We start from the raw sequence: 15,177 nt of genomic DNA, 5'->3' as shown, positions 1-15,177 counted from the left end.
GAATGAACTGTGACTAACCTGCGGGTATGACTCTTGATCAGATACCTTCTTCAGAGTGCTCCTGCAGCTGTGACCGAACGCTCACACATCTTCAGCAGCTTTTTCTACAAGCAGCTAACACGCAGGGACAACGCCAGTGAGGACAGCACCTATGCCTCGTAAGTGTGTGTTTCTGTCCTTTTGGTATATCCATGTTCATCCATCCATTATCCAAGCCGCTTATCCCAACCAGGGTTGTGGGATGCTGGAGCCTATCCCAGCAGTCATTCGGCGGCTGGCAGGCAGACACCCTGTATAGGCTGTCAGTCCATCACAGGGCTAACACACACATTCACACACACGTTTCACATTCACATTTATATCCATGTAGAAATTATAAATATCGCAACCCCCCCCCCCTTTTCCAAATGTATCCAGAAGTCAGAGGCACAGGAGGCATCAGCGGGTGAAGACGTGGACTCGGCACGTTGACATCTTCAAAAAGGACTTCCTCTTTGTGCCTGTCAATCAGGAGTAAGTCAACTGTGTCAAGATGGGCCAGCGCGCAGTATGTTTTACACATTGCTGTTGAGTGTTGAAGATTTCATCACGTGCCTCTCTCATCTCTCCAGGGCTCATTGGTATTTAGTGGTCATTTGCTTCCCCGGCCTGGAGGAGCCACAATCTGAGTCTTGGAGAGGTCCGGACTTGCAAAAGGGAACTGGGGAGGGCAAGTTGGACAATCCCCAGGCAGAGGAAGAGGCCCAAGGATCTAATGACGTCCCTGAGGCTCCAGCTTCATCAAGTTCCAGAGATGCACCGCTTGGTATGTGTGAGCTAACATCATCTATCAGTCAGGCTAGAGTTTAATCAGGGGCCTCATGCAGCTTTTTGACTGACACATGGATGCTGACCATGACAATGGTGCTCACAGTGGCTATTTTTTTATTGATATTTAGTATTATTTTCTATTATTGATGATAATTATATCATTATTTTCAATGTATTTTTCAGAAAATACGCGGAAGGACTCCACAAAAGAGCCCCCACCTTGGCAAACGGTAGGAAATCTCTCTGTGCTGGGATCTACTATTGACAAGTTTTTTTTTTTCCCCCTTCATCACTGACCATTTGGTGACATTTTATACATGCATGCTTCAGCTGCAACTCTGAAGCCCTTGGACTCTTGTTTATCACTCTGCACTAAGATTTATTACCGTGATAATTATAATACACATCATTGAGTATGCTGAGGTTGGGTGCCCCCCCCCCCCCCGCTCTTTGTAAGGCATGATGAACACTGGATTTTATTGGTTTTTACCATCCAGCCATCCATTATCCAAGCCGCTTATCCTGCTCTGAGTCGCGGGGATGCTGGAGCCTATCCCATCCCCTTACCTATTTCGTTGTTATCTTTTAATGCGGGTCCCTATTGAACAGGCTCAAATGATTGGGTTACGTTGCAGGTGCCGGCTGTTTTTACTGAGCTTGGAAAATCAAAGTTTTCGCACTGTGCACCTGCAACCTGGAATAACATGCAGAACATTCTAAAACTTACCTCATTTTTATCCTTAGGGAAATTTAAAATTTTAATTTCGTCTTATTTCATTTCCAAAAGCTCTTGCTTTTAGCTGACTAATTTGCTGTAAATTTTAAATTGCTTTATTTCTTAAGATTTTGATATGTTAGTATTTCACCAATTTAAAAATTTTTTTTTTTATTACTTCTACTTTTTTACTGCCATTTTTTAATCCAAGTATTTTATCCATCCATCCAATAAAGGTTGAATGAATGAATTTCTGTTTCAGTCTGTATTTGTATTCATCCAAACGTTGTCCTTCTCCATTTGTATGTCCTATGTAGGACTGCACAGAGCAAACCTGCAAAAAGAAGACTGTTTGCAAGAGGTGAGTCCATGGACATGCACACACATATAAGCGCACACACACACACACCCACACACACACACACACACACACACACACACACACACACACACACATCCAAGAAAGTTCAGTCAGTTCATTTCTGGACAAAATGTTTAGTAGGAGAAATGTTTCATCACTCATCAAAGTGACAGCAGTTCTCCCGGTGTTTGGAAACACTGCGCCAGAGATTGGTCCACCCCAAGGATCGGGTCCGCCGGCACAAACAGCAATATAGTGTACGCTGTTAAGTGCCAGATGGATTGCCATGAATTGTACATCGGGGAAACCAAACAGACGCTGGCCAAGAGGATGGCACAACACAGAAGAGCTAACACGTCAGGCCAGGACTCCACAGTCTACACCATCTACAGACCAGGGCCACTCTTTCAAGGATGAGGATGTGCACAACCTTGATAAGGAGGAATACTCGTTTGAACGGGGAGTCAAAGAGGCCATCTATGTGAAGAGGGAACGATCATCCCTGAATGGGGGGGGACTTGGAGTACATCTGTCGCCATCTTGCAATGCTGTGATTGCAACTGTTCGCCAACCCTCTGAATAGTACACATGACCCCATTGTAACTCTAGTTAATGGTCACAGCAATTTGAATATGAAACCGATCGTTGGTCTCAGTCATTATGCAGCTGTGCTGTTGATAAGTTTGGGGGATACCTGCAGGCAGTTGAGACCGACGAAGTCACTTAGATGGGTGGAGAAACATTTCTCCTACTAAATGTTGTCTAGATGAACTGATTGGATTTCCTTACCTGGATTATTGAGCATGCATCAAGAGACACACACACACACACACACACACACTAGACTTGATTTATTCTATGCCACTGCGTCATCGTCTCCCCAGAGTATAAACTGTTCCATGTGAATTTGAGGTGCATGCTACAAGACATTTCTGTTATTACATATGAATATTAAGTGCTTGATTAAAAAAAAAAAAAAAAAAATTTAGCAGCACGGATTCAAAATCATTCTATACTGATGAGAGTTTCTAAAATCACTATTATATAGAAAAATGCTTCACTTCCTCTCCTGTGTGGGAAATATATCAAGACATTTTCTTCTCATTGATAAAGGAGTAGGTGAATACAAAGTGATAAAGCACACATATTCTACAGTAAGAGTTGATAAAGTGAAAATCCAAACTATTACATTTTGCCTAACCTTAACATTTAATGTAATGAGGTTAAAAAAAAAAAGAAGACCCTATTAATGGTCTCTGTAGACTAAGTCACGTTATTAGACCTGCTATTTTCACTGTGCATCAACAGAGTCGTAACGTTCGTACCTCAACCCAGAAAGCACTGGCCAACACTCCAGTTCTCCCTGGTCCTCATAAATAACCTTAATACAATCTGATCAAGTTTTGGATGTTCTCCATTAATCCTCTGCAGGCCTGCAACAGTTGTCATTTTCTTCCACTATTCTCCGGAGGGAATTTTGCAATACGTAAGATTTTGGGCGTCATTGTACAAATTAAACACAGGAAGTGGGAAGCTATAAACTTTCCAGCAGAAAAAATACAGGTTGTTAATAACAGTGTTTGGAGGTGGTGCTTTGGGCTAGGAATAAGCTATAAAGAGTAGAACTCCAGATGTCTAGCATGAAGTAAGTTATTAGATTGTCGGGGCAGGATTACATTTTGTGTGTGTGTGTGTGTGTGTGTGTGTGTGTGTGCGCGCGTGCGCGCACAGAGTAACATTATACTTCTAATTCCGTGAACAAACAGGAAATTTATAAGACAGTCAATGACAAACTGTAAAATTTAGGTTGACATTATGCCTTTATCCTTAGCACTCAGTCTTAAATCCATGTAAATCCAAATGGTTTACATGTAAACTACTATTACTTTCGGCTGCTCCCGTTAGGGGTCGCCACAGCGGATCATCCGTTTCCATTTCTTCCTGTCTTCTGCATCTTCCTCTGTCACACCAGCCACCTGCATGTCCTCCCTCATCACATCCATAAACCTCCTCTTTGGCCTTCTTCTTTTCCCTGGCAGCTCCATATTCAGCATCCTTCTCCCAATATACCCAGCATCTCTCCTCCACACATATCCAAGCCATCTCAATCTTGCCTCTCTTGCTTTGTCTCCAAACCGTCCAACTTGAGCGATCCCTCGAATGTAAGCGTTCCTAATCCTGCCCTTCTTTGTCACTCCAAGTGAAAATCTCCTGTCTTTTCATCAGTGCCACTGTCTCCAAACCATATAACATAGCTGGTTTCACAACCATCTTGTAAACCTTACCTTTAACTCTTGCTGGTACCCTTCTGTCGCAAATCACTCCTGACACTCTTCTCCACCCACTCCACCCTGCCTGCACTCTCTTCTTCACCTCTCTCCTGCACTCCCCGTTACTTTGGACAGTTGACCCCAAGTATTTAAACTCATATGCCTTCGTCACCTTCACTCCTTGCATCCTGACCATTCCGCTGCCCTCCCTCTCATTCATGCATAGGTATTCCGTCTTGCTCCTACTGACTTTCATTCCTCTTCTCTCCAGTACATACCTCCACCTCTCCAGGCTCTCCTCAACCTGCACCCTACTCTTGCTACAGATCACAATGTCATCTGCGAACATCATCGTCCATGGAGACACCTGCCTGATCTTGTCCGTCAACCTGTCCATCACCATTGCAAACAAGAAAGGGCTCAGAGCCGATCCTTGATGTAATCCCACCTCCACCTTGAACCCATCTGTCATTCCAACCGCACACCTCATCATTGTCACAATTCCCTCATACATATCCTGCACCACTCCTACATACTTCTCTGCAACTCCTGACTTCCTCATACAATACCACACCCCCTCTCTCGGCACCCTGTCGTATGCTTTCGCTAAGTTTACAAAGACCCAATGCAACTCCTTCTGGCTTCTCTATACTTCTCCATCAACATTCTCAAAGCAAACATCCACATCTGTGGTGCTCTTTCGTGGCATGAAACCATACTGCTGCTCGCTAATCATCACCTCTGCTCTTAACCTAGCTTCTATTACTCTTTCCCATATCTCCATGCTGTGACTGATCAACTTTATACCTCTGTAGTTGCTACAGTTCTGCACATCGCCCTTGTTCTTGAAAATCGGTACCAGTATGCTTCTTCTCCACTCCTCGGGCATCCTCTCACTTTGCAAGATTGTGTTAAACAATCTAGTTGAAAAAATCCCACTGCCATCTCTCCTAAACATCTCCATGCCTCCACAGGTATGTCATCAGGACCAACTGCTTTTCCACTCATCCTGTTCATAGCTGCCCTCACTTCGTCCTTGCTATTTCACTGCACTTCCTAATTTTGCTATCCCTACATCATCCAACCTTCTCTCTCTCTCTCTCTCTCTCTCTCTCTCTCTCTCTCATTTTCCTCATTCATCAGCCCCTCAAAGTACTCCTTCCATCTTCTCAGCACACACTCCTTGCTTGTCAGCACATTTCCATCTCTATCCTTGAAATGGTTTACTTGTAAACAAATGTCCTTTTCAATACTTTATGTCACAGGCATATTCAAGACTATTGATGAATCACCAATATCCAAATTTTGAAGGCTTTTTGGGGTGCTCATTTTAATGGCTCCTTTTGTGTCTTCAAAAGCATAGGAAGAAGGCAGGTAGTGTTGAGTTTGAAAAAGAAATGACACTGTTGTGTCTAACAAGCAGATATGACAGAACAAGCTGGTAGAAGACCTTTACCAACAGATAGTACAACATCAGTAAGTAAAACTCGGGTTCAACCAGGTTGGGTGTTGGGGAAGATGCTGACACAACTACTGCAGACTCTCATTTTGAATGGAGCTCAAACACACTCACCTTACCAACACCTACATAGGAGCCACAGTTTAACAATGACAACAATCCTCAGGATTGTATCTTTAAACCAGCAATACAATAATAATAATAATGTAATGTAATAAACATCCAAAGACCATCACATATAAAATTTACCCCCTAAAAATAATTTGGGGCCAAATGCACCCTCATAAAATTAATTCTGTATTGAATACTAGCTCCACCTTTTGGAGGTAAAAAGTTACGTGTAAACAGAAATGAGCTGTCTTTTAAATCCTGTATGACCATTCCATTCTTCTCTCCAGGCCCTGCATTCTTACCATGGACTCCCTCAAGCTTTCTCTCCATGAACGAGTCTGTAAACTCTTGCGGGAGTAAGTATGATCTCATTCATGTGTGTGAGAGTGCCTCTAGTCGTGCCTCGTGGTCTGTTCGTATCTATCTATGTATCTATCCATCTCATCATCATCGGCGGTCACTCGAAGCAAGTATAACTGTCCTCTCCATTGGGTTGTCTACTTGTGGGTCTGCAGATGGCTGTAGAGGCTGAGCCACATACTTTGGTGCAGTGTAGATGGGAAAGGGGTGGTGGTGGATCCCTTTTCTCTCTCTCCTTGCTGTGCTGTTTTTTTTTCTCTGCGGCACAGCGGAGTTCCATTCCATGATGTGCAACTCCTTCCTGCACGGATTTCTTCCAGGAACGTCTTATCCAGTGCATTGTGTTCCCAGTTGCTTGATGTGATGCTGAATTTCTTCAGACTGGTCTTGATATTGTCCTTGAAACATTTCTTTTGCCTGCTGGGAGCTCGCTGACCTTCCTTCAGCTGGGAGTACAGGATCTGTTTGGGGAGACGTGTGTTGGACATGCAGATGACATAGCCTGTCCATCGGAGTTGGCGCTGCATTATTGTAGTGGTGATGCTAGTTATGTTGGGTTCTTCCAGAACGCTGATGTTGGTGCATCTGTCCTTCCAGCTGATCCTCATGATCTTTCATAAGGATCTTTGGTGATATTGTTCTAGGGCTCTCAGGTGCCTGCTGTAGGTCATCTATGACTCTGCTCCATACAGTAGGGTGGGGAGAACAACAGCTCAGTAGACCAGGAGTTTTGTTTGGGCCTTTTGGTCTTCAAAGACTTTTCCTGAGTCTGGCGTAAGCACCGCTGGCATAACTCAAGCAATGGTTGACTTCAGAGTCGATGTCAGCTTTTGAGACAAGAAGGCTGCTGAGGTAAGGTAAATGATCAGTGTTTTCAAGAATTTTGTTGTTCACTTTTATAGTGGGCAGCGTCGATGGCTGGTAGGGTGGAGGTTTATATTGGACCTGGGTCTTCTTGATGTTTAATGCTAGACCCGGGGCTCTGTATACCTTGGCAAAGGCATTCAGAATGTACTGGAGGTCTTCTGCGGAGTGTGTTGCGGTGGCGTTGTCATCTGCATACTGAAGCTCTATGATGATGGTGTTACAGGTTTTGCTCTTGGCCTTGAACCTGTTTAAGTTGAAGAGCCTGCCGTCAGTTCTGTATAGGATTCGGATTCCTTGTGGGAGCTCTTCACCTGTGCGGTGGAGTATGGCAGCAATAACGATGGCAAACCGGGTGGGTGCGATGGTGTATCCCTGTTTGACCACTGTTTCCACATGAAGAGCTCTAAGAGCTGCTGTTGCTGAGCACTGTGACTGACATGCCGTCTTGTAAAAGCCTCAATATTCTGATGTATTTGTCAAGCAGCCATATCTTGACAGTATGCTCCAGAGAAGAAAGCCTGGCAGTCTACTGAGTCAAAGGTCTTTGTCAGGTCCATGAAAGTCATGCACAAAGGCTGCCATTGTTCACGGCATCTTTCCTGGAGTTGATGTGCTGTAGATATCATGTCTGCTGTACCTCTGGATGGGAAGAAGCCACACTGAGATTCTGGGAATACTTCCTCAGCCAGTGGTAGCAGTCACTTTGCAAGGATGCGAGCGAGGACCTTGCCTGTTCTTGACAGGAGTGAGATGCCCCTGTAGTTTCCACATCCCCATGTCTCCTTTCTTGAATATGGCCACTATAGAGCATCCCTGAGCTCTGAGGGAAGTTTTTTTTCTCAAGACCTTGAGGAGGAGGGCATGGATGTGGTACAGAAGCTCTGGTCCACCTTCCTTTAAGATCTCAGCTGGGATCCCAATCCTATCTGGACCAGTGGCCTTGTTCTTAAGGCTCCTGATGGCATCTTGAACCTCTGTCATTGTCGGAGGTTCCCCAATGTCTTCTCTGATGGGGCTCTGGGGAACGTGGCTGGCAATGTCTGGTTCAGCTGTGCTGTTGACGTTGAGTTCCTGGAAGTGCTCCTTCCATCAGGCATTAATGGACTCATCCTTCAGCAGCTCTTATCCATTCTTTGAGCCCAGGGGGTTTAAGCCGCGGTTGCTTGGCCCATAGATGGCCTTAGTAGCACTGAAAAAGCCTCTAGTGTCACACGAGTCTGCCAGCTGCTGGATTTCCAGAACCTTTTTGTCTACCAAGAGTTCTTAAGCTCCATAACCCATCTCTGGATGTCTGCCTTGGCTCTGGAGTGAGCCACTCTTTTAGCCTTGGGGGTTACGTCATTTTTCCAGGCACCAAAGGCTTTCCTTTTCTTGGCAATGAGCTATTCTGTCTCTTTGTCTTTCTAATCAAACCAGTCCTGGTGTTTTCTGGACTTGTACCCAAGGGTGGTTTTGCAGGTGTCGAGGATGGTGAATTTGAGCAAGCTCCAGTGCTTCTCAATGTCATCAGGATATTCCTTTTGGAGGGTTTCCCCAAGAGAGGGCTGAAGTCACTGCTGGGTGGCAGTTTCATTCAGGCTTTCAAGGTTCATTCTTGGCCGGATCTGCTTCTTTTGAACCTTCCTCTTCCTCTTGAGTTTGATGGACATTGTGTAGGGGATGAGGTGATGATCTGTCCAGCAGTCATCTGCTTCAGTCATGGCCCTCGTGATGTTCACGTCATGGCAGTCCCTGGTTTGTACAATGACATAGTCAAGGAGATGCAACTGTTTAGAGCGGGGGTGTCTCCCAAGATGTCTGTGAATGTTCTCATTCATCCAGGTCATGGTTATCCAAAGGAGTTGAATCAAGTGCAACTGGAGCAACTGGACTTGGTATATATCCGTTCACAGATATATACCAAGTCCAGTTGCACTTGATTCAACTCCTTTGGATGTCTCCAAGACGCCGTAAATGTGTTTTTCTGGCGAAAGAGTGTCAGTGATGGTAAGGTCATATTGAGAACATTTGCTAAGAAGCAAAACTCCGTTGGAGTTGATGTTCCTGATGCCTTCCTTTCCTATAGTGCCCTTCCAGAGGTGTTGATCCCAGCTGACCCTGGCATTGAAGTCTCCTTGGAGAATAATCTTATTATCCTTGGGGATTCTTGACGATGTCTTGTCTAAGCAGGCGTAGAAGGTCTCTTTTAACTTCCTCTTCAGAGTATAAAGTTAGGGGCATAGGCACTCAACTGTTGCCATCTGGTTGTTGGCAAGCACCAGATGGATGGTCATGAGACGCTCACTGATCCCCACAGGAAGTTCAGACAGGTGGCTGATGATCTGATTCCTGATGGCAAAGCCAACGCTATGGAACCTGGGTTTATCAGCATCTTTTCCTTTCCAAGAGAAAGTGTAGCCACTCTTCTCCTTCAGTTGTCCTTCGTCTGCCCGTCGGGTTTCGGAAAGGGCAGCTGTGTCAATCTAGAATCTCTTCAGTACTTCAGTGATGATCGCTTTTCTCCTCTCCCAAAGTTGGCATATATAAATATGTAGGAGATATATCTTAATAATTATATCTTAATATAAATGTGTAGATATAGATAATATATACACGTTTGTAAATTGTTAGAAAAAGGGAATCCATTCTCGTGCTTCAGGTACTTGCAGTCAGAATGGGAGGTCCGACGGGGTTCGGTAAGGGACTTCAGCGGCGAGCGGATGAAGAGCTCACACTGCCAAGTCCCCCTGCAGGACAACAGCAGTGACTGTGGCCTCTACCTGCTGCAGTATGTTGAAAGTTTTTTAAAGGTACGCAGCAAAATTGTCAATGTTTTATATTGGTGTTTACACTGAAGCTCAGATAATTCAGAAAAATGCTCTATCTTTTAGGACCCTGTGGTGGACTTTGAACTCCCTCTGTGCCTTCAGCGCTGGTTTTCACGACAGCAGGTACGGAGGAAACGGGATGAGATAAGGGATCTGATTCTCAACCTTTATCGGCGCCAAAATTTGGAAAATGTTGGCTGATGGAGTAAAGTAGCTCCTGGAGCCATCACCTAAACACTGCTCATACTGAGCAATGGGACATTTCAGTGTAAAATGAACTTATTTAGTTTAGATTAGATTCTGTTGCTGTGTCATGCATCAGCTTGGACTAAACATGTTTAAAGAGTGTCAGTCTTTGGTATCAAAGAGAATTAGAAGTTATTTCTATGGTAAATTAATTTTACAGCTTTCCATGCAGGAAGAGTCCATTTTAAATTGGGGTATAGTCATAAATTTGTGTGACTTTTGATTGTTTACGTGATATGCTACCACATAATTTATGAAAGAAACCATTTGCATTCTTTTTTGTATAAGATCTGCAAAGTGATCCTTTTTTTTATTATTATTAAAATTATTTGAAAGTAAAAAGAGGAAGTCTACTGTTAAATCGTTCCTGTGTTTTATTTGGGCTCAGTTGTGTTACTGACAGGTGTATGTTACTTAATATTAAGGCCATTGTCGTGGTTTTTCAATTTGAAAATCGTTCCAAGTCTGCATTTTTAGCCTCCAGAGTTATTAATGAGTCAGTTAGCCATGTAACCATGTCAGAGGAAACTGAAGGTGGTCTTACCTTTGGTGGCCTTGGACTACATGGCTAAAGCATAGATATTTCAGAAAACAAGGGCATGACATAGAGGGAATCGTTCACCTTGTGTTTGCTGGCATAAGAGTCCAGTTTCCGAGTTGTCTTCCAGCTAATGTACAAGAAAAAGATGGGAGTACATTTTCACTTGACGTTTTCTGTCCTCTTTCCCTTCGTTGACTTCCAAATTAAAATTTGTAACTGGGAAAAATCCCCTGGAACTGAACGCCATCCATAAATAAACCACATATTTTACCTTGTCCCTCTAGTTTCCTGAATTTACAGTCTACCCGAGATCCTACAATCCTACTAGGACACAACGAAATTGCATTGACCCCCAACACTGCCAGTGATCCTGCTTATTTAGTATCTGCATTGACAAGTTTTGGCCTCTGTGACAGCGACTATTCAGGTGAATGTGTCAAACATGGGCCCCCATCAGCCCACCAGCTCAGTTGCTAATTTCTCTCAACACATCAGTCTTTATTGAGCTGTTCATGGTTTTTCTTAATCTTTTGGTTTTCCTCCATAAGATATATTATGCCATCCTTAATGCCAGATTTGTATACTGATCGGGTCAGATAAATAATTCTGATTGAGTTTGAAGGACAAGTTAAAGCATTTTAAACAAACTACTCTCCTTATTCTGTGTCTTTATTTATTTGATTGCATTTTATTTCCCTCGAAACTTAGACTGCTGCACTGAAAAGACCAGAGTATTTCTATTCATTGGAGGTTTAAAAAAATGTGGGGGACATTTAGGTGTGGTTCTGGCTCCATTTACTGGAGCCAGACATGTACTTAACATTTCTATCCAAATTCTGCTTCTTAAAGGTAGGCCACAATATGCAGTTTTTACACACAAACAAAAATAACATCCATGGGAGTTGTATAAAAATGCTGATCTTAAGTATTGCTTTTCCCGAAAAAAGTAATACCCATTTATTTTTATGTTTTAAAAAATTTGATGGCCTACAAAACCAGTTATGTTGGGAATTCAAATACAACAGCAGGTCTCACGTGGGAATGTATGCCTTAGCAGCCAATTACATTTCTCATTTTGGATGGATCCAAGTTTAATCAGCTGGTAAGGCATACATTCCCATGTGGGAAAAGCAATACTTTGGCTAGCACAATACACAATTCCTGTGGATGTTATTTTTATTTAATTGTTGGTTTAAGTTGATAAACTTACATATTGTACCTTTTAACCTGAGAAGACTTGTCGTTATTTACCGTTCTTCCTTGTCCAGACGAGTGTCAGACTAAAATAGTCTTCTTTCTTACTGACAGGTGAGAGGGGCTCTATCTGGTCTATAGGTCACAATACCTGCCAGTATAATCTGTTCAGAGGGTTGCAGATTAGTCGTATTTAGTGTCTCTGTCTGTCAGCTCCCTTATACTACTCTTCTAACCCCATTTAATCCCCTTCCCAGCATCTTCTTGAGCAGTCTAGCTCTTGGGGTGTTTTCACACCTATAATCTGTTTGCTTTGGTTTAGTTGCTACTTTTTTTGTATTTTCCCATTGGTTTGGTTTCACACAGCAACATTTCAAGTGAACCAAAATGTATCAACAAAAGCCACATGGGAGCTGTCACTCCGTTAATTGGACAGAAATCTCGAGGCATTTGCAGGCAGAGTAAGGAGTGTTTGTTTCACTTCCGGGATAGCTCTCCAAAATGGACCATCACCAGATTGTTCATAATTGCGGTTATCATTTGGGTCATATACCAAGCCAAAATGTGTCATCAGACTAGCACGTTTGAACACACTTAAAGGCAACGTCTAGATAATAATGTGTTGCTTCACATTATGCAAAGATGTATGAGGGAAGCTGGTTTAATCCAACAAATGTGCAATGATTCCTGCAGATGGGTCGGATCTACCTACGTCAGATCACACTCATACCACAAACAAAACTTAACAGAGTTTGTTTGTAACCGGACCGAGATCTTGTCCAAGACCACCACCTCAACAAGGTCTCGGTTCGGTTGTTTTGGTCCGCATCCAAGTGCATTGCTGTATTCACACCTGCCCAAACAAATGGCACCAAGGGGGTTAACACTCCAGGGTTCGATTAAAACAGACCAAACAGCTCATGTATGAAGGCACCCTTAGGGTGACGCTACAGCTGTGTGTTGTTATCTCCACAAGGTGGCACCCTGGAGGGGATTATCCATTTGTTTATTTGTGTTTGTACATGCGTGTGTGTTTTGTGTCTGCGGCTAATCTCGAAAACCACTGGACCTATCAGCTTTTGTGCAAAGTTATGACTGTATGATAAAGAACCTGCAATGGTTGCGGTGATTAAAAACTTCTGAAAAATGTTTCTCTCGCTATACCAGAAAGTTGAATCAGTTCATCTGGACACATTGGGTGAAACGTTTCATCACTCATCCAACTGACCTTTTCAGTCTAAACTGACTGAAGATATCCCCACACTTATAAACAGCACAGTGGCATAACGATCGAAAACAATGATATGACCTCCCCAATGTTTCAGACAAGCTGTCTAAAATTTTATTTGCAGATGACACGTCTTCTATTAATCCTGACACCATCGTTAAGGTGTTAAATGAAGAACTTAATAAGCTGTCTGTTTTCCGTTATTCAATGGTTTATCTGTATATTAATTATTGTAATATAGCTTGGGCTAGTATTCATCAGACCAAACGTGAGCCCATATACTTCCTTCAGAAACGAGCACTAAGAATAATAAATTGTGTACATTGAAGACATTCCTCTCAGCCTCCATTTCTTCAATTAGGTGTCCTCAGTGTTTATAAAGTGAACCATCTCCAGATTGGTTTATTTGTTCATAATTCCTTAAAAAGAATCCTCCCACTTTTTTCATCACATTTCATACTTACTCCACGTGCAGTTCTTCTCTCTTTAGACCCCCCCCTTCCCTGTACTTCCCAGTCTGTTTAGTATATTCTACAGAGGGTCCAAAATATGGGATTATCTGCCTTTATATTTTTTGAATTTGCCTTCACAGCAGTTTAAAAGAGCCCTGAAATCACTGCTAACCAACCAATATTTTCCATATGGTCTGCCTATATAAGCTGGGTCTAACAAATATTTTCCTTTGTCATATAAGTCTAAAGGCCTACTTTGAATACCACTTGTTTTTCTTTAATATATATCCGTCCATCCATTATCCAAACTGCTTATCTGCTCTCAGGGTTGCAGGGATGCTGGAGCCTATCCCAGGAGTCATTGGGCGGTAGGCGGGAAGACACCCTGGACAGGGCACCAGGCCGTCACAGGGTCTCCTTTATATCATTTATGCATTATTATATTGAGGTTGTAATGTCTGTGAATGTTCTCATTCATCCAGGTCATAGTTATCCAAAGGAATTGAATCAAGTGCAACTGGACTTTGTATATATCCGTGAAGATTAGCTTGGTCTAGTCAGAAAGGCACGAACTGAGGAAGCCTCTTGGATGAGAGGCGAAACGTCTTCACAGATATATACCAAGTCCAGTTGCACTTGATTCAATTCCTTTGGATGAGGCTGTAATGAGGCCACTGCATGCTGTGTCATGCTAGCAAAGAATAGTGTGCAGTTATCATTTGAATGGGGAGTCAAAGAGGCCATCTATGTGAAGAGGGAACGACCATCCCTGAACCGAGGGGAGGGGGAGGGGGCGAAGAGTACATCTGTCACCATCTTACAATGCTGTGATTACAACCATTCCCAAATCCTCTGTGAGTAGTACACATGGCCATCGAACCTCTAGTTCATGGTCGCACCCATATTTGCATATGAAACTGATCGTTGGTTTCGGTCGTTATGCCATTGTATTGTTTATAAGGGTGGGGATACCTGCAGTCAGCTGAGACTGAAGAGGTCACTCAGATGAGTGATGAAACATATCTGTCAATAAACGTTGTGTCCAGATGAACTGATTCAGCTTTCTGTGAGTTATCGCTGGTGTGTCAAATAGTGCTGGAGAGAGGACATGCAGGTGGCTGGTGTGACAGAGGAAGATGCAGAGAACAAGAAGAGATGGAAACATGATCCACTGTTTGTGGACCTGATCCCTGGGTTGGACACGCTGCGCCAGAAATTGGTCCCCTTCATCTCTGACTATCCCACTTCTTCGCCAACCTCTTCCTCCGTATACTTTCCTGTACTTCCTTATTCCATCTCTAAGTCTCTTTATCTTCCTTCCTGTGTCCAGATGACACACAAAGTACCTTCCTAGCTGTCTCCCTCATTATTTCTGCAGTGGTTGCCCAGCCATCCGGCAACTCTTCACTACCACCCAGTGCCTGTCTTAACTCCTCCCTGAACGCCACACACTACACGCTCCTCTGTCACCACCTTGCAGTCTCCAATCTCTTCAGATCGCACCTCCGGCATTAGATATAGTCCATCTCTGTGCACCTTTCTTCAGTCTTGTATGTCACCCCATGTTCCTCCCTCCCTCTTGAAATATGTATTCACCACAGCCATTTCCATCCTTTTCACAAAATCCACCACCATCTGTCCTTCCACATTTCTTCCCTTGACACCATACCTACCCATCACCTCCTCATCACCTCTGTTCCCTTCACCAACATGCCCATTGAAGGCCGCTCCACTCCTCACTCTCTCCTCCTTGGGT

At 43.5% G+C, this 15,177-nt stretch overlaps 1 protein-coding gene across 4 annotated transcripts in view; it reads left to right on the top strand.

The window, feature by feature from the left end:
- The window catches only part of senp7 (SUMO specific peptidase 7), a 55,494-nt gene extending 44,238 nt beyond the window's left edge, over positions 1-11,256 (top strand). For all 4 annotated transcript variants that reach the window (XM_056289532.1, XM_056289533.1, XM_056289531.1 and 1 more), the window contains 8 exons: positions 42-158; positions 418-513; positions 612-805; positions 994-1,040; positions 1,843-1,886; positions 6,014-6,082; positions 9,592-9,742; positions 9,824-11,256. In XM_056289532.1, the coding sequence (XP_056145507.1) occupies positions 42-158; positions 418-513; positions 612-805; positions 994-1,040; positions 1,843-1,886; positions 6,014-6,082; positions 9,592-9,742; positions 9,824-9,961 (856 nt within the window). In that variant the 3' untranslated portion in view covers positions 9,962-11,256. The remainder of the gene's footprint in view (positions 1-41; positions 159-417; positions 514-611; positions 806-993; positions 1,041-1,842; positions 1,887-6,013; positions 6,083-9,591; positions 9,743-9,823) is intronic.
- The last annotated feature ends 3,921 nt before the right edge of the window (positions 11,257-15,177 follow it).

This window comes from Lampris incognitus, chromosome 11, assembly GCF_029633865.1.
Source record: "Lampris incognitus isolate fLamInc1 chromosome 11, fLamInc1.hap2, whole genome shotgun sequence".
In the NCBI taxonomy this organism is placed as follows: Eukaryota; Metazoa; Chordata; class Actinopteri; order Lampriformes; family Lampridae; genus Lampris; species Lampris incognitus.
The sequence above is the reverse complement of the archived record's forward strand: the minus strand, read 5'-3'. Positions and strand labels throughout refer to the sequence as shown.